Source organism: Pseudophryne corroboree, chromosome 7 (genome assembly GCF_028390025.1).
Source record: "Pseudophryne corroboree isolate aPseCor3 chromosome 7, aPseCor3.hap2, whole genome shotgun sequence".
In the NCBI taxonomy this organism is placed as follows: Eukaryota; Metazoa; Chordata; class Amphibia; order Anura; family Myobatrachidae; genus Pseudophryne; species Pseudophryne corroboree.
The window spans coordinates 62,411,384-62,424,074 of NC_086450.1; the positions used below are offsets into that span (position 1 = coordinate 62,411,384).

The 12,691-nt window shown below is 48.3% G+C and overlaps 1 protein-coding gene across 6 annotated transcripts in view; it reads left to right on the top strand.

Annotated features, from left to right (window-relative positions):
• ASB18 (ankyrin repeat and SOCS box containing 18) overlaps positions 1–12,691 on the top strand; it is a 78,980-nt gene that overhangs the window by 43,972 nt on the left and 22,317 nt on the right. For all 6 annotated transcript variants that reach the window (XR_010181899.1, XM_063933222.1, XM_063933220.1 and 3 more), the window contains exon 4: positions 5,799–5,912. Coding sequence is in view for 5 of the 6 variants with exons in the window: in XM_063933222.1 (XP_063789292.1) it covers positions 5,799–5,912 (114 nt within the window). In the remaining variant the exon portion in view is untranslated. The remainder of the gene's footprint in view (positions 1–5,798; positions 5,913–12,691) is intronic.

Below are 12,691 nucleotides of genomic sequence, written 5' to 3' on the forward strand. Positions count from 1 at the left end.
AGCCGTTGCCGTGGCCACCAGGTCCGATAGACCGACCCCAAATAACTCCTCCCCTTTATACGGCAATACTTCCATATGTCGTTTGGAATCCGCATCACCTGACCACTGTCGCGTCCATAACGTTCTTCTGACAGAAATGGACATCGCACTCACTCTAGATGCCAGGGTGCAAATATCCCTCTGTGCATCTCGCATATATAGTAATGCATCCTTTAAATGCTCTATAGTTAATAATATACTGTCCCTATCCAGGGTATCAATATTTTCAGTCAGGGAATCCGACCAAGCCACTCCAGCGCTGCACATCCAGGCTGAGGCGATTGCTGGTCGCAGTATAACACCGGTATGTGTGTATATACCTTTTAGGATATTTTCCAGCCTTCTATCAGCTGGTTCCTTGAGGGCGGCCGTATCAGGAGACGGTAACGCCACTTGTTTTGATAAGCGTGTGAGCGCCTTATCTACCCTAGGGGGTGTTTCCCAACGTGCCCTAACCTCTGGCGGGAAAGGGTATAGTGCCAATAATTTATTAGAAATCAGCAGTTTTTTATCGGGGGAAACCCACGCTTTATCACACACCTCATTTAATTCATCTGATTCAGGAAAAACTACTGGTAGTTTTTTCACACCCCACATAATACCCTTTTTTGTGGTACTTGTAGTGTCAGAAATGTTCAATGCCTCCTTCATTGCCGTGATCATGTAACGTGTGGCCCTACTGGACATTACGTTTGTCTCCTCACCGTCGACACTGGATTCAGTATCCGTGTCTGGGTCTGTGTCGACCATCTGAGGTAACGGGCGTTTTAGCGCTCCTGACGGTGTCTGAGACGCCTGAACAGGCACTAATTGGTTTGCCGGCTGTCTCATGTCGTCAACAGTTTTTTGCAAAGTGCTGACATTGTCACGTAATTCTTTAAATACGAGCATCCAATCAGGTGTCGACTCCCTAGGGGGTGACATCACTAACACAGGCAATTGCTCTGCTTCCACATAATTTTCCTCCTCATACATGTCGACACAATCGTACCGACACCCAGCACACACACAGGGAATGCTCTGATAGAGGACAGGACCCCACTAGCCCTTTGGGGAGACAGAGGGAGAGTTTGCCAGCACACACCAGAGCGCTATATATATACACAGGGATAACCTTATATAAGTGTTTCTCCCTTTATAGCTGCTGTTTTATATTTGCTGCCAATAGTGCCCCCCCTCTCTTGTTTTACCCTGATTCTTGTAGCAGGACTGCAGGGGAGAGTCAGGGAGCCGTCCTTCCAGCGGAGCTGTGAAAGAAAATGGCGCTTGTGTGCTGAGGAGAAAGGCTCCGCCCCCTTCACGGCGGCCTTTTTTCAGGAAAACTGGCAGGGGTTAAATGCATCCATATAGCCCAGGAGCTATATGTGATGCATTTCTTTAGCCATATAAGGTTTTTATAGTGTTTTATTGCGTCTCAGGGCGCTCCCCCCCAGCGCCCTGCACCCTCAGTGACCGGAGTGTGAAGTGTGCTGAGAGCAATGGCGCACAGCTGCAGTGCTGTGCGCTACCTTATTTGAAGACAGGAACGTCTTCTGCCGCCGCTTTCTCCGGATCTCTTCGCTCTTCTGGCTCTGTAAGGGGGCCGGCGGCGCGGCTCCGGGACCCATCCAGGCTGAACCTGTGATCGTCCCTCTGGAGCTAATGTCCAGTAGCCAAGAAGCCCAATCCACTCTGCACGCAGGTGAGTTCGCTTCTTCTCCCCTTAGTCCCACGATGCAGTGAGCCTGTTGCCAGCAGGACTCACTGAAAATAAAAAACCTATTTAAACTTTTACTTCTAAGCAGCTCAGGAGAGCCACCTAGCCTGCACCCTTCTCGTTCGGGCACAAAAATCTAACTGAGGCTTGGAGGAGGGTCATAGGGGGAGGAGCCAGTGCACACCAGCTAGTCTAAAGCTTTTACTTTTGTGCCCAGTCTCCTGCGGAGCCGCTATTCCCCATGGTCCTTACGGAAGTCCCAGCATCCACTAGGACGTCAGAGAAAAGTATACATCTGGGGAAAGCACCTTGCACTATCACAGATGGGTCTCAGGAGTTTTTCCTATGCAAATTAGCATACCTCCCAACTTTGATCTCAGCGGTGGAGGGACAGCAACGCGCGCCGAAGGGCATGAACAGTGCTGTGAGAGCTGCTGGTCATGCCCCCTGTCCCTCTCTGCCGTGAATAGACGCTGTGCGCATGCGCACAGCATCTATTCACCGCTGCTCTCCTCAGAGCAGCGAGTGACAGGAAGGCATCTCCCAACTGCCCCCCCCCCCCACGGGACACTGCGACCCGCGGGTGGGACAGCGGGACAGACCGTGAAAAACGGGACTGTCCCGCCAAAATCGGGACAGTTGGGAGGTATGAATTAGGAACATCGCCTATATAGTATTATTATTATTATTATTATTATTATTACATTTTATTTATAGGGCGCCACAAGTGTTTCGCAGCGCCGTACAAAGGACAGTGCAAGGAGACAAAACTTAGCATTACAGTAAATAAATAACAAAAATAGAGTACAGGTAACAAAGAGCACCACAATTCTCAAGACATAATACAGCTTAGATGTCAGTAGCGAGGGAGTAATCATTGTACTATTTGGGGCTGGTGGCCATAGATAGAGAGGAGCCTTTACCAGTAGGAGAAAAAGCAGGTAAAGATGGTTGCTGAGTAGGAGAGAGCTGCGAGTGAAATGTGTCGAGGGCTTTGACAACAAGAGGAAAGAGGGCCCTGCTCTGAAGAGCTAACAATCTAGTGGGGAGGGGCGACAGACAGATGGCATGACGTACAAGCAAGCGGGAGGAAGTCTGATGGCAGTATGCAAGCAAGGGGCATGGAGGAGCGGCCTCAGGACTAGGTTATGCATCAGAGAGGTATGCTTTGATAAATAGGTGGGTTTTCAGTGCCCGTTTGAAGCTTTGCAAGGTTGGGGAGAGTCTAATGGAGCGGAGGAGCGTGTTCCACTGAAGGGGTGCAGCACAGGCATAATAGCCCAGATCTGTGACTCTGTGCCTGTGTGTATAACGCTGGGCGTGGCTAGGAGCTCTCATTGGGTTAGCAGCAGGTCTATCACACCCAGTCCACAGCTGATTGGGCGAGAAACGCCCTCCCACACAGGTTACATCCAATGGGAGGCTCTGCCCTTTGGCTGCTGTGTGTTCCCAGAGCAGGATTAACAATGGGGCTGATGGAGCTGCAGCTCCAGGTCCACACCCCAAAATAGGCCCACTGCATCTGCAGCACCATACCCTCCAACAATTTACACATAAAAATCACTACAAATTTGAAAAGGAGGCGTGGCCACAGGTAAAGTGACGTGGCCCCGCCCCTTTTCCTATACTTTTAATGGAAGTTTGGAGAGCCAAAAATCGGTACAGACCATAAAAAAGGGTACTGTACCTGTCAAAAAGGTACAGTTGGAGGGTATGCCACTGCATCTGCAGCAAGTTTCTGCGCTGTAGATGGGGGGGGGGGGAATTATTTTACTGCAGCGTCCTATGTTCTGCTGCCAGTCTGCCTGCCCCCTCCGGCATCAACAATCCCCACTCCCTAGCCACAGCGCAGGTGGAACAAAAGCTGCCGCGGCCATCGTCATAGATGGGTATGAAAGCAGCGCAGCCCTCCCTGTGCCGCATACTCTCTGAGCCCCAGAGCCTCCTCTGCGCGTGATGTCACAGAAGTGCCTCCACGCCACAGCCGCGCCCAGATCCCCAGAGGCCCTGATTCCGCAACACAGCACCTGGGCTGCCGGCCTGGAAGCCCCGAGATGGCTAATGTGACGGATAGAGTGGGTGATATCATGGAGGGTAATAGCTGGACGCAGAATCAATATAAACGGTGACAGTGCTGTGCAGTGCAGTGGGTGTGCAGTGTCACTGACCCTGCACAGCACTCTCACCTTTTACATTGATTCAGCGAGTCAGTCAGTTCTGCCAGCCAGTCACTATTGTTAGCTCCGGTGTCCCAACGCGCCGCATTACAGGGAAGTAGATGCACTAAATAAACCACAGCTCCAAGCAGCCTTTAGCGCCAAAGCATTCCGGCGCTTAGGGCTGCTGGGAGCTGTAGTTTATTGAGTACATCTTCTTCCCTGTAATGCGGCGCGTTGGGACACCGGAGCTAACAATAGTGACTGGCTGCTGTGCGAGTCTCCGGGAGAGACACTGCCAAAGGGAGGAAAGCAGCTTAGCTGCTTCCAGGAGGCATTACACGCCCCTCCCCCACTTGTAGTACCTCTGGGCCCCATCCGCGACACCCCCCCCCTCCACCACCTGCGGTGGCTCCTGACCCCCCCATCTGCATTACCCACCCCTCCCCCACCCCCCGCACCACCGCACCCATCCCTCCCCTACCACCACCCGTGGTAGCTCCGCACCCCCTCTCCCACCTGCAACACACCCGCCCCTCCCCCACCAACGGCACCCCGCAACCGCCCCACCTGCGGCACCTCCGCAACCGCTTTGCCCCCACCCGCGGTGGCTCCGGACCCCACCCGTGGCACCCACGCAGCCGCCCCTCCCTCACCCGCGACACCACCGCACCAGCCCTCCCCCCCCACTTGCAGCACCTCCAGAGCCCTCCCCCATCCACGCCTACTAGGTGATTCATCAGGCCCTGCGTGTGCTGTTCAGGCCGTAGCAAGGGGCTATGACCCCTTAACCATCGCATGCCCTCTGTACGTGCAATATTTAACCACTCACACAATTATGATTGGTGGTAATACTCCATATAATACAAATATAGCACACCTCAAGGGCGTGCAAGGGTTAAGGGGGTGTAGCCCCTTACGACGATGTGAAGAGCGCTCGTAGGGCGCGATGAATCACCTACTAATAAAAAATTGCAGTTATCCTACTGAATTTAATACATTGCATAGCAAGCAAACAATTATGTTCTCTCTCCATTTAAAATCCCCCCATTATCTGGGGCAAAGAAAATAGGTCCCCTGTAAGTGACATCATCTCACCAAACCCACGCAAAGCCCTTTGCAGCAGTCGCTATATATAGATATAAAAACCATAGGTACCAGAGCAGTTTGGGAGAGAATTGATTTTTCCACCATTGTTGATTACTCTAAGCCGTGCCAAGGTGGTTTTATAGCATACATGGGTACATAAAGAAATGAGTATATATCTGATTAAGTTAGTAAATGAATGCTGGGTGAGGGTGAGGAGTAGCGTGGTAGGCAATTAGTGAGTGTCTCTATTTGGAAGTCGGCTGATTTACCATACTGGCCAGCAGTTTCGGACTGGGACATAAAGGGCCCACCAGGGGAATGCTGTTGTAGGGGCCCATGGTTAAGGGTGTGGTCAGCCACCACAGAGGTTTGGCTACCCATTACAGAGTACATGTTCTGTACCCCTTGGTAAATATATAATAAACTGTATTCTTGTGAAGTAAAATGTAACATAAGTATAATGCATAATTCAAGTGCACTAGGAAAGAGTCTGGAACCTGATCCCCAGAGGAGGAGGAGGGCCCACAGGCAGTGGGCTCACTGGGGGTTTCCCCTGTACCCCTGTGGGCCAGTCCGACCCTGCTGGCCAGGGGAACAATGAAAACATGGCAGCCGCGGATATGGGCGCTGTGTCTTTCTTACCCACTATATTATTGTAAGGCTTATCCTGGTAACCCGGGTCTACTCCTAGTTTGTCTTTCTTGTTCTTGTATAATCCTGCTATTTGTGTTTTCTGTACCCACAGTGTAATGTGTCTTACTGGACACTTTTGAAATTATGAACTGTACTAATGCAGGGACCTGTTGTGTGCTGCGCAGGTGCTGCGTTACTGTTCCGGAGTTCCGGAGGTCATCTCTCTCCTGTACAGCTCATACTTAAGCCTTGAGGTCTGCAGCAGATGGCGACAGGATATCCCGGAAAACGTGTTCCAGGTCAGGATCATTTGGGTCTACTATACAGATCATACTGTGACATACAGAGTACCCCTGGTCTATGTGCTCAGGTCTGTGCCAGTCAGGGCCATTTCTAGACAATTTGGCTCCCGGTACGAATATTAAATAATGCGCACCAAAGACATTTCAAAAAGTACACATTTGTGCGATTGTGGTGTGCATGCAAAAAAAGGGTGTGGCCTTACAGGAAAAGACTACCGTACACCGTAATGCCCCTGACACCATATTATGCTCCAAAGTTATGCTCCTGACACTATATTATGCCCCACACAGTAAAGCCCCTGACACCACATTATGCCCCACAAATGCCCCTTATACCATATTATGCCCCACACAGTAATGCCCCTGACACCATACGGATTACATACCTCTCACAGTCCCGATATTCGGACCCTGTCCCGCAGTCCCACCCGCAGGCAGCAGCGTCCCGCAGGTGGGGGCACTGGCGTTTCTATAATGGGTGCAGTGTTTGCGGTGCACACAGCCCCTGAGTCCAGAGGGGGCCCCCACCGCACACACTGCTCCCATTTTTAAAATACTCACCCCTCCGGAGTCCAGTGCCGGCATCTGCAGTGCTGTTAGTACACAGTGAAAATGGCCCAGCGCCCATTTTCACGGAGTTCTGCGCATGCGCAGTAGAGAAATCTCAGGGGAAATGGCCGCTGCGCCATTTTCCCGGAGATCTGTGCATGTGCAGTAGAGTCTGAGAGGAGGAGGCCCGTGTTCAGCCTTCTACGTCGGGCCTCCTCCTCTCTTAAAACGCCCCTGGGTGGGGGGTAGTTGGGAGAGCCTTTGATCACCCGCTGCTCTGCTCTGCAAAGCAGCCGGTGATCACTGCATGTATTCAGTGCTAGGAGGGGAGCGGGGGATGCCCAGCTGCTCGGGGAGCGCTGGGCACGCCCCCAAAAGGCAAGAAAATGGTCCGTATGGTGAGGCCACGCCCACTCAAGTGAGGTCACGCCTATCACGGTCGAGGTCACGCCCCCTTTTTGGGTCGGCGCTCAGCTTCGCCGCGCGATAGTCTTGATTTTGTTGCCGCAAAAGTCGGGAGGTTCGGTATCATGCTGCGCTATATAAGAAACTGTTAATTAATAATATACCCCACACAGTAACGCCGCAGACACCATATTATTATTATTATTATTATTATGCCTTACATAGTAATGCCCATGCTCCTTTATAAATTGTGCCAATGCCACACTAACTGCTCGTTCTCAGGGGTTGAGACCGTTTCATACCACCGCCACCAGCTGCAGCATCTTGAAACCTACATCCGACACCCCCCCAGCATGCGGGTAGGATATCAGTAGGATATCAGGAGACCGCCGCCGGGATCCCGACAGTCTGAATACCGGTGGCGAGCGCAGCGTGTCCCCTTACGGGCTCGCTGCGCTCGCCATGCTTCGGGCCCGGTGGCGACCTTAGGTCACCACAAGGTTCTATACCACCTCGGGTGGGGATTCCGGGTGGCGGTCGAGATTCCGTCTGCCGGAATGTCACAGGGTGTCGGGATTCCGGCATCAGTATCCTGACCGCCGGTATCCCAACAGCCGGAAAAATGAACAGCGGAAACATGACTGCACACCCCGCAGTTTCGGCACTTCAGAGGACCGCTGTTCACCTCTGCCTTTCCATGAGGCTTCTCTAGTAAATGTCCCTCCCAAAATGTACACTGCTTCCTCTAGCACCCTTTACAATTGTTTCCTCTGAGGCGGCGGCCATTTTGGGAGACACATTTTCAAAAGTATTCCATGCGGTTGTCCAGACCACTCAGAATACTGTGCAGACACTGGCCGCAGGAGCCCCGTGAGATTACTGTGGGCAACAACTCCAGTTGCCCTCTTTAGAAGGTTTGCTATATCTCCTCCTTAGTGTCAAATGTATTTCTGTCTGTCACCACTTCTGCAGTTACTATGGAAATGTGTGTACTGTAAGGAATGTGCACACTGTAATGTAACAAATAGTGCCGTAACTATTAGACTGCCACTTTATGCAGCCCCAAAACACCTATTTAGCTAATTTATTTTATGTCATTAGAAAAAGAATATGGATGTATCAGTCACAGTGACACCTGCAGGATGGCACTGGAAGTGCTCTGCTGAAACAAACTTCGTTTACAAAAGAAATTTTTGTGTCATTTGTTGTCATCATTAACTTGTTCTGCTAAAATGATAATGAGCAGAACATTCTCTTAGCAAAGTCCCATTGGATACAATTATTAGGCTGAACCAATATTCAATGCAGAATATCATTTTACTAGGAACCAGGGACATCACTGACATGGGTCATAATTAATATTCATGAGACAGTGGCTCTTAGCGTACTGAGAGGCTGCAATTTATTTTATTTATTATTTATTTATTACCAGTTATTTATATAGCGCACACATACAGTATTCCACAGTGCTTGAGATGAGCAGAATGTCACAGCTCTGAACCGTGGGGTAAAGTACAAGCTGCAGTGGTTGGAACTTTATCCTCGCTGCATCAAGTTCCGCATACACAACCAGCATGTCTAACTAGCATAAGTGGGAACTCTTAGAGGGTGCCATTCTAGTCTGTTATGCAGCTTGGGCCTTTACATGAGGAATCACTCACTTTCCTATTTGTAACCAACGCCATAGACCCTATAATCCAGGGTTACCCTGGCTTCACTTACAACCCCCAAATCTGGACTGGAAGTCAAGTCAAGCTATATCTTGTGGTCCTGCTTGTCAAGGATGGTGTCTTAATAAAATCATACCCCATAATAGAGTTATAGTCAGTTCTCCTTATCTCTGAACTTTTTAATCACCTAAAAGGAGCTAACATTTTCACTAAACTGGATTTATGGGAAGTCTACAACCTCATTCACCTCAGATGGTAAAATGAATGGAAAACAGCATTTAATACCAGAGATGGGCATTATGAATACTTCTGCTGGGCATACATGGTCAGAGACAACTTTATAAAGCTAGGTACAGACTGTAAGATTTTTTTTGGTCGGCCCGACCATCAAATATTTTTCGGGATATTGTAGGCACCAATATCTGAGCTACATACAAAAGGATTTTTTTTTTAAGTTACCAATTTCTGCCACATCCATAGCCAGATTAAGAGGGGGATGCAGGGCATACTGTACCCCGGGCCCCCCTCTGTCAGGGGGCCCCCCAGGCCAGAGCATATTGACATCACTAGCTTTCCCTCTTATACAGCAGCAGAACCAGACAGCCAGAATGTGAGCAGGACAGAATACAGTGCAGGCAGAGACACAGGAATATCATGTTTCATGAACTATCAATGGAACTCTCCAACAAAAGGAGAAATAGGAGGGTGGAGAGAGCTGTAAGTGACACAGGGTGGGATCCCTGTGTCACTTACAGCTTTCTCCACACCTGGGTGGGAGCCCTGTGTAACTTACCTAATGAGGGTCTAAAGAGAGATACACACACACACACACACACACACACACACACACACACACACACACACACAGAGTCCTCCTGAGTCCTGTCCCAGTGTGTAAGTAGTACAGAGGCTGCTGCTATTTTTGCATGTGACAAGGTAAATTATAAATTTTATTATTCTATGTGTATTTTAAGGTTGGTTAAGTTGTCTTTGTTACACTACAAGAACATTTTATAAAATAGTTGTCTTTCAATTAGGTAGAGCTATAAACAGTACCCAGGCATTATTAAACTATTAATTTAAATCTAGTATACACCATTGGGCTAAATGTCATATACACAATCCATACATCCCACCATGACCCATTCCAGGAGGGACACAATGCTCTCTGCCTGGACTTCCTTCTTAAGTTATGATTGCAATCACCTGTGTTGAAATACCTTTCTTATCAATTAAATAGTTTAACACAGGTGACGCCAATCTTATATTAAGTGGGAAGTCCATGTAAAGAGCATGTTGTCCCTCCTGGAAGGGGTCATGTCGGGAGGTATGCACAATCTTATACACAGCACTCCCCACCTTCCACTGGGGCCCCCCTGTCTAAAGTGCCCCGGGCACCCCCAAGGCTTAATCCGGCCCTGGCCACATCGCACTGCATTTGCATATGTCTGCCCACAAGGAGGATAACATAGTGACAGGAAAACACTGCTTGATATTGGGAGATTGTGGCCGAGATTTTTGGCTTGGGCTGACAGATTGGAAAATCGATTGTTTGTGTGTGTGGGCAAGATGTTTCAGAATTATCCACGAAACGCCGAAACGATCGTTTGTACATACTATACAATAACTTTGGTCGTTCTCCCAATTATTGGCCAATCGGGCCAATAATTGTATAGTCTGTACTTAGTTTAAGTCTCTCTCCCCTCACCATCTCCATATTGAATAGGCATAGTAACATTGGAGAAAAAAAAAACATTTATACTGCAAGTTGGAAATTGAGCAAATTTCCGTTCCTTTTCTGGACAGGGTCTACAAACCGTGACATATCTATAATGGGAGCAGGGTGTGTGCTGCATACTAGCCCCTGGGTCCAGGGGCACACAAACCGCATACACTGCACCCATTTAGGTGACTATACGGAGTTTCGCGTCAGCGCTGCGAAAATTACTAGGAAAATGGCACATCCTCCATTTTCCCGTAATTTTGCACTTGCAAGGCACAGAAATCACTGAGAAGATGGTGGTGGGCGCCATGTTCCCGGCGAATCCATGCATGCTCTGCCACAGTCTACTTGGATCTGTGGAGAGATGAAGGAGCTTGCACATGGGCCCCCTACTCTGTTAATCCGCTCCTATTTACAAATGAACCCAGGAAAAGTTAAAGCAATTCTGGAATGGCCTCAACCTTCTGGCCTGAAATCCACCCAAGTCTCCTTGAATTTGTAAACTACTACAGCCAATTAATTAAGGGATACTCATCTGTCATTGCTTCTATCATTGCCCTAGCCCACAATTGTGCTAATCTGAAGCAGTTCAAGCTTACAATAAATTAAAGGAAGCCTTCATAACCGCACCCATTCTCAATCAGTTGGATGTCACTGCAGCATTCTTCCTAGAAGTGGATGCTTCTTCTCCATGTAGGTTCTTTTTAAATACATTTTTCCAAAGAGCTATGGGATCAGGGGCAAAGAATTGTTGACTATAAAATTAGTTCTGGATGAGTGACATTACTTGTTGGAAGGAGCAGTGTTTCCTGTTGTGACTTACAGTATACAGACCATAAAATCCTCCCATACTTACAGACCACTCTACAGTGGAATCCATGGCAAGCTATATGGACGCTCTTCTTTTCCCAGCACAACCTTGTTATTACTTTTCATCTGGGATCCAACAACAGAAGTTTAGTCCATTGATGTCACTGACATGGAGATTATCTCTGAGTCTAAACCAATTCTAGAACCAGGATGTGTTATTCTAGCCAATACTACCAAGCGTAATTCTAAGCTTCCTATTGGATATTTTTGCCTTCTGAGCTTCGTACTAGTCTCACTGGGCTGACCAATCTGGCTTCTCTGGACATGCTGGAGTTAAAAAGACTCAATAATTGGTTTTAAGACTCTATTGGTGACCAAAGGAACTTTGTGACATTACAGACTTGTCTCTGTGTGTTACTACGTGTGCTCAACACAAATCATCCCCTTGTAAACCTTGTGAGCCACTGTTACTCTTGCCTGTTCCAGATCAAACACGATCGCATGTGTCGATGGACTTTGTCACTGATTTATCACAATCTAATGAGTTCAACACTATACGGGTGATAGTAAATCACTTTTCGAAAATGCAACACTTCATACCCCTTAAGGTGTACCATCAGGCAAAAATCAGCCTCTTTATTTATTAAAAATATATGCAGATTCCATGGCTGTCCTCAAGAGATAATTTTTCGACAGAAACGCAGCTTCTTCAGACGTTTTGCAGCATTTGGTTACAAGTGAAAAACAATCTTTCAAGGCATTCACACGTTCCAAGGCTTTTGCTGGCAAAAAAAAATGGTGGTTTCGAAACTCAATCCTGGCGATAAAGTCTGGACATTTACACATCACCTTTGTTTGAAAGTACCCTCCATTAAATTTGTACCACGGTTTGATGGACCTTTAAAAATATCCCAGAAGATTAGCCGTAGGGCCTTCCACTTAGAACTTCCCAATTCTCTTTGGAATACTAAAATCTTTGACTTCAGCTTTCTTCTTCCCAATCGCCCTCCACATTCTATAAAAGCTCAAGATCAAGAAGATAAAAAATGAATAAAACACAAAATATCTAGACAGGTTCTTTATATTTTGATGACTGATAGGGCTTTAGTCCTGAAAAACTCTCCTGGTTGAGTTTTGATGACATTCATGCTTGTCTGCTGAAGAAATTCCAGGGGAAATATCCTGAAAAACCATTAAAGGGGTGTTCGTAGCTCACCCCTATGGGAAGGGTGTCATGACTTTGGACCCTGGGCTTACTTACCTGCTGTGGCAGTGGGACCTCTGTCCTCACCCCACTGCTGGTCCTCAGCCAATCTGGGGAATATGGCCTCCTGATCTATGACAACTATCGCTATATGATTATTTCCTTCAGTAGTTCCTGTGCATGCCAGCTGGTGTGACACTGGAGTACCCTCTAGTGGCGGGCGTCTGACACTGCATTTTGTAAATATCCTTTGGTCAGCTGATTGCAGACGTCAGCTTGGTATTGCGTACTCTGGACCTCCATCAGCTTCAGTTACAGTTCTGTGATTGTAGCAGAACTACAACTGGATAGAATCGCACAGCAAGAGCCGCCCAGCATGTTCAAAAGGCTGCCCAGCACACAGCAAGCCACCCAC